Genomic DNA, 15,482 nt, shown 5'->3' with positions numbered 1-15,482 from the left:
TTTGTTATAAATTTTTATTTTTTTTTTGTTCACAATTTCAAAAAATTCCACTTAATTTTCAATACTAAGTGTCGATTCTGCACCGATCGATGTTCATCTGAACAATTTTCATCTCAGGAAAAAGAATTTTCATTTTTAATAATTTGGAAAAAGAAAATTATTTTCTCAGAGAAAAAACTTAAAATTTTTCCACTTTTTTTGAGAGTTGAGAAGATTTATTTTTTGACACCTGTTAAGAAATTTATGCAAAAATAGAAGAAATTTTGAGATTTAATAATAAATTGGTCTTTTGTGTTTTTTTGTTATATTTTTAACTTTATTAATGAGATTGTCATTATTTGTTATTTTTGGTTGAATATTTTTAAAATTTATTGTTGAATTGATCAACTAGAGAACTAAAATTATTAAAACATATTTTTAAATAAATTTAAATTTTGAAAACAATTAAACATAAATATTAAAAAATTGAAAAAATTAAAAAAAATTGAAAAAATTAAAAAAATTGAAAAATTTAAAAATTTGAAAAAATTGAAAAATTGAAAAAATTGAAAAAATTTAAAAATTTGAAAAAGTGAAAAATTTAAAAAATTGAAAAATCTGAAAAAAATTAATTTCAACTTGACTAAAATCAACTTGATTTAAAAAACTTGAAAACCACTTTTTCCTCTCAAATTCTCAATTTATTAATTCTCTCACGAATTTTTTTTCTTTTTTAATATTTCAAAACTCCAACGTTTTCAGGTCTCTCAAAAATATGAATAAACATGAGCACCACCAGAAACACCGGCTACACAGAGAAAAAAAAGCATTAAGTTTTAAAGCAATAAAAGCAGTTCTTTGTGTCGATCTCAGCACTTTTTTTAGTTAATATTGTTTACTTGACGGCAACAGTCGCGAAAACAAATCGGATAAAATATTTTAATTTTGAAAAAATATTGGTGAATTTGAAAAAGGTCAAAAATTATATTTTAATTAAATTTTTAAAAAATGTGGAATTTGGAAAATTTTTAAAAACCTAAAAAATTTAAAAAAAGATTATAAAAATTTTAAGAAACTTTAAAAAATTAAAAAAAAATTTAAAAAAATTAAAAAGATTTAAAAAAAAAAAATTTAAAAAATTTAAAAAAAAAATTTAAAAAATTTAAAAAATTTTAAAAAAAAATTTAAAAAAAAATTTTAAAAATTTAAAAAGATTCAAATTTCCATTCAAAATCATGTCACAATCCATAAAAAAACACGTGTTTTAAGACAAAATAAACTTCAACCATCTCTGCTCTTAAATATCAGAATCCAATACAAATTACGACCTTAACATCCAATCATCTTCACATTAAATCTTAAAACCGGAAAATTAACATTTTCGATATTTCTTTCTTGCACATTTGACCTTCAAAACAGGCAGTTCTTATGGCTCTCTGTTCAAAGTGTATGATTTCATTGTCAAATCAGCTGTCCATGCTGCTTTGTACCTTGAGTTGCTTATTTATAGATTCATAAATGCTAATTTATTGATATTGCATTTAAGATAATCAGAAAAGTTGAATTTTGTGGCACAGCAGTTGACAAAATATGAAGATTTGGATGTTAAGCCATTCTGGTCAATTAGTTGAAATCGTGTTCTGTTAATTAGTATTGCCAAATGCAGTGTTGACTTTATCAACAGTCTTCTGGTTAATTATATCATGGATTACTTACTTACTTCCTTGACGAAGGCGCACAAGGAGGGTCATTGCCTCGTATAGAGCTCGGATAGACTTTAGATGACTTCTGTTAGTTTCTAATTCCCAGCATTTTTGCATCGTTGCTCACACAGTTACCCCATGAGCTTTTAGGTCTACCTAGAGATCTAGTTCCATCAAGAAAATTGTCAATTTAAATATCGAGGCATCATCTGGCCATGGATTAAATCACTAAAAGCTACAATCTTCTCATTTATATGAAAATAATGAATTCAAATCAGGAATGAAGTCATTTTTGTGATGTGAAAGGAAGGAAGGGAGTTAAGGAGTATTTTGTCCAAAGAGGACCTCCTCCCCATTACCTCTGAAGACCCCCTGATGACTCCCTAGATTTGAATATTCAATCAATTGTCAATAATTGGTCAACTATCAAATCAGAGTAGTTCATAATTGACATTTAAGTCTTTCTCATTATCTCGAAGAATTAATTCCTTATTTGATATTTGCATATTTAATGTCATTCAACTTCACATTCTAGTTACTTCCTTGATATAGAATATTCTTTGCCATACTTACTTACTTACTTACTTCGCTGACCGATCAGATCAAGTGTGATTCATGAACCTCTTTCAGTCGGCGCCTGAAGTTGGCACTATCGTTGGTTACTTACTTACTTCCTTGGCTGGGGCGCACGGGGCCCATTGCTGCTTTTAAAGAACGTCTGTAGACAGCTCTATCTTTCGATAACTTCTGCCAATTTGGGATATTGAGAACTCTAGCATCCTTATCAACACAACTAATCCAGGACCTATCGCTGGTTACCGCTTGCCAATTTCCAATTTCAAGTGTGATACTCGACAGCTTCTTAGCCATTTTTATCTTAAATACAGTGTTTCAAAGTTTGTAGATTCACAAAACATTCTAATTAAACTTCTAACATACAAACAGCATGCCTGCATTAATGAACATACTCAAATCATGCGTTTTTCATGCAAATGGACATGCTCACAAAAGTGGCTATACCCAGAATATGCTCTTTGTCTCTTAGAGAACTTCTTAGTCATATCTCAACTTCTTTTGTGTTTTTTTCTGTTTATAACTCAGTTGCTGCTTATTTATTTATTTAATAAGCACAATCGGATGGACGTACGTGACATGACGTAAATAATTATTCATTAAAAAATCTCATTTTATTCTAGTCAATTTAATGAATTAATTAATTTTGTTAGAGTTGTTGGAATAGATTCACATTAATGCTGTCATTCGGTCAATTGAAAAGACTTGACAAGGCACCAGGCTGGCGTGACACTGACAAGGTATCCTAAGCACACACCAAGTCATTGCCACGCCGTCTTGTGGTCGAATTTCTGATCAATTAATCAATTTATGCAATTTGGGTTAAAATCATTCCAAAATTTCTAAACCACAACTTTTTTTAGAAAGCTTAAAATTCAGTGAAATTGAGGACAAATAAGATGAACTAAAAATATTCCAAAAAAAAACAAGAACCACTGTCAAGATCAAGAGCACCATAAACAGACATCACAACGGCAAATCAAGTTCAACAACTTGTTAAACATCATCATCAGAATAGTCAACATAATAAAAAGAATAAACATCAGCAAAACGGCAACTGTACTTGATATTTAATTGTCGACAATTTAATTCACAAGGACGATCACGTCGTGGCTGCTTTTTGTGTTCTTGAAAGTAAATAACCTGAAGATTGAAGGAGGAAAACAGTCATAAATTTATGTGAGTATTAAGTGAATGTTTAGTGACTTTATGGACGGTCTGATAACCTGATTGCATAAAATTAACTATAAATGCATAATTGTGAGTATGTTGCTGATGCATTCAAGGTCATCAAGTGCAACAGATTTGGAAAAGTAACTTTTAGACGTGATTGACGGTTTAAATTAAATTGGAATTAAGTATGTCAGGTCATGGGTGGATTTGTGGCGTATTTAGAGGTTTTAACCCATCTGCACTAACCCCTCCTCCCCCCCTTCCCGCACCATCTCATTCATTCCCCATTTTTGGACAAATTCTTCACCAAAATCCGACATTAGAAGCTCATGGCGTCTATCGACCATGAATAGCTCAAGTTGTCAACAATGCTTATAAATCTCCCATGGCTCTTATTTTGGTGTGTGCCCGTACGGCTGATTTGACTGTGACCTGAACCGTATTTTATCAAATTTGACCTGGAGTCATAGCCGCACTGGGCCAGGGCTGGATATTCGGTCATTTTTACGCTGTTTGTCTTCTGAAATTGAGCCACGGTGCATTCCTGGCACGGCATAGTAGTACACCAAATATGGTAAAGCATGAAACCCAGAACAATCTGCCCCTGGTCCAGGCTACTCAAATTTCAATCAAAATCCCAAAAAAGCAACATCAATTTCAAAACTAAGATCTAAAATGCAGAAATCACAAGACCACAAAAACTCAATCGACCATGAATAGCATCAAGTTAAGTCAACAATGCCAAATTCGCTAATTTTTTTTATCATGATAAAATAGACTCTTATTTTGGTGTGTGCTGTTTATGATCTCATTTAGACTTTATACCTAATGGAGGGAGATTCAGTTGTTATGTAACGCTATTTGGGGATGTTGGAAGGGTTCAGATTTGGATGAGCCTCAAATAGTGAAATATGGAGAGTTAGAAGGGAGTTTCAAAGTGCTCTTGGAAGGTAGCTGTCGATAGATTGCTGAGATACTGTCGAATATTGCATTTGGTATTGTAAATAGGCAGACGTAACCCAGCAATAGAGCCAGCTTTAGGAACGATCTGGGGGAGGCCATGAATCCAAATTGATCTGTCCGACCAACGACCTAAGTAAGCAATTAGAAGAAGCTATCAAAAAAGTCAATTTCCCACGTTACGTAACACCTGCATAGCCCCTTAATCCGATGCTTAACACAGACTTATTTTAATTCTTCGTTGAAGGTCAAACGAGAGACATTTTTTCCGTCATAAACAACTAATTTGAAAGCAATGCAAGAGAACATGTTTTTTGGTAAATTGCTGTATATTTTGGCTGCTGTTGAGGCATTGAACTTTTTTGGAATTTTTATATTTAAATTTTTTTGTGACAAAATTAAAATTTTTATATGCATTTCTTACATAAGATAGTTGGAAGTAATTTCTTGTTATTATGTCCCTTTCACTCTAATAATCAAGGACATCAGGCAGTAAGTGTCAAAAATTAATGTTGTTTTACATAACAAATTATGTTGTTTTTGGACGAGTATAAATTGTTTTATAATTTTATACATGCGACACTTAAGCTTGATGCATTTAATGACTTGATGACCTTTTTGTTGAAACTTGCTCATGTTCTTCGCTGGCTGTACAGATTCATTTTGGTCCATGGTCTATGTCATATGATAATTAAACCTGACTTTATTGCTGGCTTCCGTTTGTTAGCAATTTGTCTACGTTTTTGTAGAAAATAACCAAGAAAATTGAAGAATTATGTTCAAAAATTGAAGGATTGACCCCAAATCACCCTCAAAATATTTCTTTGAATTACATCGGTCATCATGATGCAGTTTAGTCGTCATTAGAATGAGACTAACCAGCAGTCGACTGGAATTGACTTTTCCAGCAATTCTCTACCAAATTGAAGAACGTACTCCAAAAAAGGATACACGGTGGGTAGGAGGTTACCCTGAACAATCCCCTGAATACACCCCTGCAGCATCCTCATCCTCATCCAACACTTCATTCATTCACATTTAATTAAAAACTACACATTAAGATGTGTTTCTGCAGATGTTTAACTGTTTTTACGTTTTAAGTTTGACCCAATTTATAAGACTGTATACTCAACGTTAGTGAACTTCAGCAAACAATTATGTGTCTTTTGCCACTTTTAGTTCAATGACTTGGTTCACTAACTGCGTGATGTTTGTGAAAATATTATGAACTGTGGCTGTTTGCTGAATTTTGCTGAATTTTTGGCAAAATATTTGAACATTTTTGAAGGGTCAGAATGGATTAATTTAGTCAATGAAGTTGGAATTGTGGACAAATTTTTCAGTTCTGGTATTAGAACTTGTCCGAATTCCGGACACATTTTGGTCAGTTTTAAGAACAGGAATGTAGCAAAACTAGTTAAATTACATCACAAAATTGCCAAAAATAGTCAAAAATTCTACAAAAATCTAAATTTCCACTCAATTCCAAACATTCTGACTGCACTTGACCAAGCACTTCCAAGGCCTTTCTGCCAAAACCAAAAAATTGTCATCATCACAATACCAATCATGTCCAATTATGTCCGACATCGAGTATAATTCAATTATTCTTCAATGTCAATGACAAAAATTCCAATGAACTTCCTCTTGGTGCCGAAAAATAATATAGCTGATTTATTTATGTACTTTAAATCCAATACAATTATTCAGCATGTTTTCGTTTGTATTTTAACGGAAAAAATAGTGAAAAAAAAGAGCTGTTGTCAAGGTTGTGTGACTGTTGAGTTTGAGGTTTGTGATTATTTTGCAGTTGATTTGCTGAATGAATTTTGAGAATTGAGAATTGAGGTTTTGTGGATTTTTGGGATTTTTTGAGGGGTTTAACCCCCAGGGGTACCTTTTTAGGCAAAATTCTTCAATTTTCCACAATTTCCTTCCATTTTCTTATGATGGAAGTATGGAGGGTACTTAGAGTATGCGGGTATGTGAAGTATGAAGGGTATGAATTGTATATGGGGTTTGGAGGGTATATGAGCAGATGAGAGGGTAGAATAGTGTGTATGTCTAATTTGACTCAATCTTTCCATTTCAGAATGAAGATTTGCCTCAAAATTGGATCAGATTGTGACCACAATCCAGATGAAGTCATGATTCCATTCACAATGGTTTACTACCTTACAGTATCATTTGTAGTAAGTTCCAATAATTCTCATAAAATCCTCAATTTTTAACCAAAATTTCCAATTTTTTAGGTCCTCATCCAGCTCATCATAATCAGGAAGCTCTTCTACCGTCTCCCAAACAGCGTCAATGACCTCATAATCCTCAAAGCCATCACATTTGCATCATTTCAAGTCATAATATTCAATATTGTTGGCATAGGCGAATCACATGATGACATGCACATCAACTTCCGAATCTTTATTCTCGCATTTCAGCTATTGTCAATTACATTGTTGAGTATTTTGATGATTGTTGGATTTTGTGAGATTCAAAGGGTCAGAAAGTATGATCAAATGGCTGTTACAGATGAGGATGAGATGGAGAGGGGAAATGGAACTGATTTTTATTTTATGAAAGTCAAATTTGTATTTATTGCATTTGGTATGATGTACAGTGCTATACTTGTGGTGAGTTGAGGTTGAATTTATGTCCAAATTTCTAGAAATTAAATTCAAAATATTTTTTAGGTCGGAGTGTCTTTAATCTTCAAATTGATGGAGATATCAGAAGAAACTGGAAATTCGCTAGTGTCATTAACACCATCGATGGAATTTGCTAGGAAATTGACACATGAGGATATTGATATTAGCTTTTAGGATTGGAATTAAATATTTGATAATTAAATCGGGTTTTATCTGGTTGCCTTAGTTAGGATTAAGAGTATAACATGCTTTAAAATACAATTTATGACTATGTGGTTGAAATAGTTAATGATTTGGGTCTCCTGAGGTCATAGTCACGATATCTTCTTGTAATCCAGACCGATACCATGACCGAGACTACCCGGAAGTCTCAATCTCAATCTCGGCATCAAAAGACCTTGCTAATGATGTCTAAATGATCAAAAGATGATCATTATTGAGGAATTAAGAACTGTTAAATTTTTCAAAATTGATGATCCACAGAATATGAATAACTGTCCATATTTAATGTGATACAGCAGAGCTTAAAATCGACTCGTATTTTATATGGAAAAATCGACTCCAATCGACTTAATTTCATATGAAATTCAAGTTGACTTCAAGCTATGTGATATATGTAGTGACCATATGAACCATAAAATAATTGAAAAAGTCGTTTAAAATTTTTAATTGCGAACTATTTTGAATATATGTTTATTTTTATAATAATTTGTAAAATATTGATATGAATAAAATTATACTAATAAGAATTATAATATTGTCTTAGATTGTTTTAAATTTAGTTATACATTAAGTACATAGTAGATTTAGTTTAAAGGTTTTTTTCAGCGCAGACATCCATTTACATTCAAATATGTTAATTATTCTGATTGATGCTAAATAAAAGATTCAAATTAGGAATCTGTCAATAAATCTTTGAAAATCATGCAATCGTGAATTGCTCTTCACTTATTACGTTACGGGAAAAAATCGACTTTTTGACACCTTTTTCAAATGAGGCTTAATCATATCTCGACCCCCTCTAAGAACGTTACATAATAAACATGGATCAGACACTATAAGGCAGTGATGGACAGATGTTCCTTTTTCACGTCACATCTTGATGGTAGGCCTCAACCGAGACTGCACACGACATGTAATTCTTGTCATTTCCTTAAATTCCACTCTCCCTAAAAGGCAATGTGCATACTCACCTAAATGAGCGTGCTCATGAGTTTACTCAATCAATATGACTGGACATGCTCAATTTTGTGAGTATACTTGTAATCATGCAATTTGTCTCTTCGGGACTAGTATGCCGCGACACGCAGATTGCACACCACTTCAATAGTGTCTGACCATGATTATTAAGTGAATTAAGTGAGTTTCCTTTCATATTTGATAATTTGACTAATTTTTTAAGTACATAATATTAATTAAAAATCTAAAACTTAAACCTTTAAAGTTATTAGATAATATTTTGAAAATAAAGCTATTGATCAAGAATCTGACACTGTCCAATTTCGAGAAAACCGTTGAAGTCTTCAAAAAATGCATCAAAGTGTCAGACTCTTGTAACTGAATAGAACGGTGGTGAGCAACTCTTAAGTTTAAGTCACCCACCACTGGATTAGAACTACAAATTATAATAAAAAGCTTCTATTGGGCATCATTTGAGCTAATTATTTTCACTATTTTAATAAGACTTAAGTGCTAATAAGGATTGATAAGCATGGCAGGGTGCGTCCTAAAGGTCCTGATTCCAATAAAAGAAATATCTATATTTCTGACCTCACCACTGTTGATTAAGTTGTTTAATATGACAAACATTGAGCTATTATTAGTTGATTTTGGGTAGTTCCACATATTAGATCATCAATGTGTTGTCAATTTGATTCCAGAAGTCAACTGCTGTATGATCGAATGGGTCATCAAATTTGATGGACATTTTGTCACTAAAGTCCACATAATTGCATCGTAGCTGCTTTGATCCGTGATTGAATTGTTCATTCTTTGTGCATCTGTAGAGTGACTTGTCCTTGATTTTGAGTGGCTTGCTGAAAGGACCTTGGACTCGACCATTTATTAGTAACTCGACCTTCGACCTAGACTCGACCTAAACTCGACCTAGACTCGACCTAAACTCGACCTAGACTCGACCTAGACTCGACCTAGACTCGACGATCTAGACTCTAGACTCGACCGACCTAGACTAGACTCGACCTAGACTCGACCTAGACTCGACCTAGACTCGACCTAGACTCGGCCTAGACTCGATCTAGACTCGAACTAGACTCGACCTAAACTCGACCTAGACTCGACCTAAACTCGACCTAGACTCGACCTAAACTCGACCTAGACTCGACCTAGACTCGACCTAGACTCGACCTAGACTCGACCTAGACTCGACCTAGACTCGACCTAGACTCGACCTAAACTCGACCTAGACTCGACCTAAACTCGACCTAGACTCGACCTAGACTCGACCTAGACTCGACCTAGACTCGACCTAGACTCGACCTAGACTCGACCTAGACTCGACCAAGACTCGACTAGACATGCCCAAATGTATGAACTTACCCAGTAGTAGCAAAGTATGTGAAGTACTTGACAAAATCCTTCCTGAACTTAGCTTCCTTAGACTTTTCATCGAATTCTTGATAGCTCTTAAAGACGGCCGGTGACTTGATCAGATAGACAAGCTCATCACAATGTACAGGCTCATCGTACTTAAATGTATAATCTCCAGCATAAACTCCTGCATACGATAAATTGCCTTTAAATGAGAACTTGTAAAGATATCCGAGACCTTTTTTGTTGCTTTCAGTCATTTGCAGCAGTGTGTTGGCCATCGGTGCCAAGAATGAACGGTCAGTATAAAGTTGGATTAAGCTCTTCATGTCCTCTTTAGCTAACTTCATCCGTCCACCCAAATATCGATCAGCAACCATTTTAAGATGCTCAGCTGTGACAATGTCTGATTTATCCTCAATGTCCAGCAATTTTGGAAATAAATCCTTAAAATTTTCATTCAAAAATTGCAGCAGTGTCGCATTTGAAAAGTATGACAAGGCACGAACACCTCCATCGCCATTCATTATTCCAGTTATGAATGGAACTCGACTATAATTTCCATTTTTCCACATTTTAACTGGATTGTCACATAAGAAGCCTTCCGTTGTGCTGCAATCTTCAATGACTGGTTTTGAGATCACAAGTGGATCAATTGACCAAATTTTAAAGCTATCGGTTGCATCCAAAAGTTTTGTGACATCAACATTTCTCAGTTCCTCGGTTAAATTACTTATTGACATGCCTTGAGCTCCTTGGATTCCGGCAGCATTTGCAAAGTCCCTGGCTTGCTGTAGTGGATCATTAAGGACATACAAATATGGTGCAATTCCATTTCCTGACAGCATAATAGCTTTATTGAATAGATTTTTACTCATGTCGCTCATCATGTGAAGATGGACACTTGATGCACCTGCTGACTGTCCCATTAGTGAGATGTTGTTTGGGTCACCTGGATTAAGTGGGGAAATGATACTTTACTGGATATAATTTAATGATTAAGGCACTGGAAACTGTGCATCAATGCCTTAGAATGACTATTTTGGTCCATTGCAACCCAAACTCACCTCCAAACCTTCCAATATTCTCCTTAACCCACTTCATTGCCATCGCTTGATCTTTTAATCCAAAATTTCCACTCATGTTGTCGTCACCAGTTGATAAGAAGCCCAACGGTCCCAGACGATAACTCATTGTCACAAAAATTACATCTTCAGTATCCATAAAGTAGTCGGCTCCAGTAAATGATGGTCCAGCGTATCCGGCAAAGAATGCACCTGGAAGGGATAACTGTTTAGTTTTACTGGCATTAAAGGTGGGAGATAATAGCGAAATTGTGGATGATTCTGAGGAAACAACTTAATGGTTATGTCTAGCTTGAGCGTATCCACAAGGAAGAGATGAGTTTGTCAAGTTTCTATTCATTTTGAACAAAATGCTTCAATAAGAGTGCTTTAAAGCTAGCAAGATTGAGGCATAAGCTAGACAAATCATCTAACCGAATAGCACAAATCGGATGATTCTGACTTGGCTGCAATCAAGCACCATTCCAGAGTCAAGACATCCCTGCAACGGACTCTGGATCGATTGACCGATTTGCACTATTCATGCTAGTTATCCACCCAAAAGTGAGATCAGCAACTTAATATTTACCTCCATGAATGTACACAATCACTGGCAACGGTCGTTGACATTTTCTGATGCTCTGCTTACACTGTGAAGTGAAGATGATAATAATTATTAGTAAACAAGTAGTTCTATTATTGACATAAGACTTTAAGACAGTGGGTAGCCCTTGTCGACAGTTGAATAAATATTGCTATTTTAAAGCGATTGTGGTTGCGGAGGTTTGAGGCGAGATTTTATATAAGTTCATATAGTTTACTTTCGTGTGAGTGAGGAGCTTGTGTACAGTATTTGGAATCGATTGCTCAGGAAAATCAAAATTGTCTCATAAATCTTGGGCATGTATCTGATTGGATCATGCTAGAGCCCGAAGTAGAATATAAAAAAGTCAACCAAATTTGGCTCTACTTCATGTAAAATGCAAGTTGACTTCGTGATCTGGATCATGCAATTGATCTTGTCGAATAGCACAAGTCAGTTAATCAATCCGAAATCTGGTTCCAGGCCGGCGTGAATCTGTTATGATGCCGGATTTATATTGAACTTTCAAAGGCATCAAGTCAGCATCAAGTCGGCCTATTGTTGAATTTTAGATCGACTAACGGATTTGTCCTAAGCATTCCCATCACTCAATAACTCAACAATCTTAATTTAATTATGCAAAAAAATAAATTAAAAAACAATAAATAACACAGGTAATTTAAATCCATGCGAATCAGGCACAATGAGATGTTAATTATGATGTTAAACTGTAAAAAGGCAGTTAAAAATCAATTAATTCATTTGTGCCCGATGATTTTCATTCTCTCATCTTCCTGTGTGCTAACGATGAAATAAATTGCACGCATGTGAGATATTAAAATTTATTGTAAATTATTATTGAATTATTTTGTGTCATATTTCCGTCTTTGGGATTTTAAATTTCAAATTCAAATTTTAAGAAATTCAAAAAATTTAAGAAAATCAAAAATTTTAAAAAATTTAAAAAAAAAAAAATTCAAAAAATTCAAAAATTTTTAAAATTCTAAAATTAAAAAATTTAAAAATTAAAAATTTTCAAAAAATTTCAAAAATTCCAAAATTTTAAAAAATTAAAAAAAAATAATTTTTTTAAAAAATGTTTAAAAAATTTTAATTGTCACTTCAAATTTCAAAATTAATAAAATTCCAATTTAAAAACTTTAAATATTTTCACTCTAATTCCCGCTCACTCAGCTCTTTAAAAAGTTCAATAGAACGAGCCCCCAAAAACACTTAAATACGTCTAAAATTACGTCAGTAAAAAATAATAATAAATAACAATTGTTTGTTTTTAATTTGGCGTTCAATGCATTCATCGGAAGTTTTGTAATGTTTATATTTATTCGATGTAATATGAGTCAGTTAATAAATTCAACACGTGCTAATTGTAAGCTCATGTCCAATCAGGAATGTTTAAATCAATTTAACGGATTTTTATTTTTATGAGAGTTAATTAAGTGTTTATTGTTATTAAATTAATTAAAATTATTGACGGAAATTAAAATAAATATTTTTAACAAAATTTAAATATTAAAATTTTAAAAAAAGTTTAATTAAAAAAAATTTAAAATTTTGAATTTTAAAAAAATTAAAAATTTGAAATTTTAAAAATTTAAATTTAAAAATCCTTGTTCAATTCAAATTTAATTTTTTTAAATTTTCATTCAATTTAAATTTCAAATTAAATTTCCAAAAATACTCAAAAACCAAATTTTAACAAATCTTCAAATTTCTCTTAACGCAGCCACAATAACCAAATTTCATATATTCAGCATAATTTCAAAATCTTCTTTGCCGAGCCCACAGTGACTTCACATCCATCCACTTAATATGCCTCAAAATTATTCATTCAACAAACAGTTTTAATGACTTAATTTACGGGTTTTTAACTCAAAAAATCTCAAGAGTCACTTGACGAGTTCCACTTGATTTAATGTGAAGCTGAAAACTTACCTTAGGTCGGTAAACGTAGAGGTACAGGCAGTCTTCGACACCCATGACGAACGGATTTTGCAGCAAGTAATTTTTTTGGATGCAAAATGTTTTTTCTTCCGTTGCTAAATAAGGATTGTGTTCGGTGAACTTGTCCGTGAATGGCTCGGGGTCCTGGAAGGAAAAATGGAAATTTTTAAATTTTTTAAATTTTTTCAATTTTTTCAATTTTTTCAATTTTTTCAATTTTTTCAATTTTTTCAATTTTTTCAATTTTTTCAATTTTTTCAATTTTTTCAATTTTTTCAATTTTTTCAATTTTTTCAATTTTTTCAATTTTTTCAATTTTTTCAATTTTTTCAATTTTTTCAATTTTTTCAATTTTTTCAATTTTTTCAATTTTTTCAATTTTTTCAATTTTTTCAATTTTTTCAATTTTTTCAATTTTTTCAATTTTTTCAATTTTTTCAATTTTTTCAATTTTTTCAATTTTTTCAATTTTTTCAATTTTTTCAATTTTTTCAATTTTTTCAATTTTTTCAATTTTTTCAATTTTTTCAATTTTTTCAATTTTTTCAATTTTTTCAATTTTTTCAATTTTTTCAATTTTTTCAATTTTTTCAATTTTTTCAATTTTTTCAATTTTTTCAATTTTTTCAATTTTTTCAATTTTTTCAATTTTTTCAATTTTTTCAATTTTTTCAATTTTTTCAATTTTTTCAATTTTTTCAATTTTTCCAATTTTTTCAAATTTTTCAATTTTTTCAAATTTTTCAATTTTTTCAAATTTTTCAATTTTTTCAATTTTTTCAATTTTTTCAAATTTTTCAATTTTTTCAATTTTTTTAATTTTTTCAATTTTTTTAATTTTTTCAAATTTTTCCCTAAAAATCTCATTATTTAAAAATAATCAATTGGACATGAATAAACGATTATTTTTAGTATTTACAACTCAATATTGATCCACAACTTGACTAGTTCAAACAATCGACAGTTAGTCGAAAATAAAGCTTAAAAAATATGAATGGAAATTTACTAGACACGGAAGCAACAAAAAAAAAGAGGTAAAAAAATAGTGCCAGCTGTTGCTAATGCGTAAAGGCATTGCACCACATGTTTTATCAGCCGTTGGCATTTTGAGTAGTTTTTTTTTTTTTTGCTGCATTTTTTTCTTCTTAAACCTGCCGGCAAAAAATTGAATATTTTGAAATAGAAACTTGAATTTTTAGCGTCTTTAATAATTTAATTCTGACTTTTCTTTGTGCTTGCTGTCTGTTTCTGACGTCTTGTTTGATAACGTCAATGAATTGGAATTTTTGAATATTTTATTGCTTTTTTGTATTAGACAATTTAAAAGCAAAAATTGATAAAGGAATTTGTATTAAAAATTGAGAAAATTGAGAAAATTGAAAAAATTAAAAAAATTGAAAAAATTAAAAAAATTGAAAAAATTGAAAAATTGAAAAAATTGAAAAATTGAAAAAATTGAAAAATTGAAAAAAATGAGAAAAATGAGAAAATTGAAAAATTGGAAAAATTGAGAAAATTGAAAAAATTGAAAAAAATTGAAAAAAATTAAAAAATTGAAAAAAAAATTGAAAAAATTGAAAAAATCGAAAAAATTTGTAAATAATTAAAATTTAAAATTTTTTAACTTCAATATTAAAAAAAATATTTTTAAAATTCACAAAATCCTTCAATTTTAATCACCAAAAATCACTTCCAACTCACCCTCAATCTCAAATTGCCAACAGGAGGCTTAGCAAACGGAATTCCCAAAAATCCATCAAATTCAACCAAATTCGATGTCTTAAATGTTTTTCCAACAATCCATCCATTGCCAGTTTCCACTTTCGGTGCCTTACTTCCCACAATTTCACAATTAAATTCACAAAAACTGACAATTATCAACAAAAAAATTTGCATATTTTTCATAATTTTAAAAAATTGATAAATTGACAAATTTTTTTTAAAAAAAATATTTTTTTTTGTCTTGAATTTTACGTTCTTATTACATGAAGCACTGAATTATGAATGAGAATTCTCACAACAAAACACATTGTTTTATACACAAAAAAAATAATCGAAGAAAAATTGAGCATTTCAGATATTATTGAGATATCATGTAGGTGTTAATGCGTGTGTGTGTGTGTGGATGTGGATAATTTAAATTTTCAATTTTTCCTCATAACTGTTGCACCGTGTAGGAATAACTTAAATACGGATCATGATGATGTTATCAGTCAATATTTTGTTGCCATTTTTATAAGTTAATCCACTTGAAGAAAAAAGCTCATTTTATCAATGAAATTAAAAATAA

At 31.4% G+C, this 15,482-nt stretch overlaps 1 protein-coding gene and 1 long non-coding RNA gene across 2 annotated transcripts; one reads left to right on the top strand and one right to left on the bottom strand.

Moving 5' to 3' along the window:
• The first annotated feature begins 826 nt into the window (after nt 1-826).
• On the top strand, nt 827-7,790 carry LOC139096112 (uncharacterized). Its single transcript, XR_011544924.1, has 5 exons — nt 827-953; nt 3,119-3,434; nt 6,481-6,580; nt 6,641-7,018; nt 7,079-7,790. It is a non-coding gene; the product is annotated as an uncharacterized lncRNA (long non-coding RNA).
• A 2,210-nt stretch (nt 7,791-10,000) lies between these two features.
• LOC139098028 (juvenile hormone esterase-like) lies at nt 10,001-15,088 on the bottom strand. Its single transcript, XM_070650142.1, has 6 exons — nt 14,894-15,088; nt 13,184-13,336; nt 11,237-11,288; nt 10,651-10,860; nt 10,095-10,535; nt 10,001-10,029 (listed from the first exon to the last, which is right to left on the bottom strand). The coding sequence occupies exons 1-6, from the start codon at nt 15,086-15,088 to the stop codon at nt 10,001-10,003; spliced, it is 1,080 nt and encodes a 359-aa protein (XP_070506243.1).
• Between the last annotated feature and the right edge of the window lie 394 nt (nt 15,089-15,482).

This window comes from Chironomus tepperi, unplaced genomic scaffold, assembly GCF_022539635.2.
Source record: "Chironomus tepperi strain 1889 unplaced genomic scaffold, CSIRO-AGI_Ctep_v1 contig_34, whole genome shotgun sequence".
Taxonomy (NCBI): domain Eukaryota; kingdom Metazoa; phylum Arthropoda; class Insecta; order Diptera; family Chironomidae; genus Chironomus; species Chironomus tepperi.
Note: the sequence above shows the minus strand (reverse complement) of the source record. Positions and strands in the feature narration are given on the sequence as shown.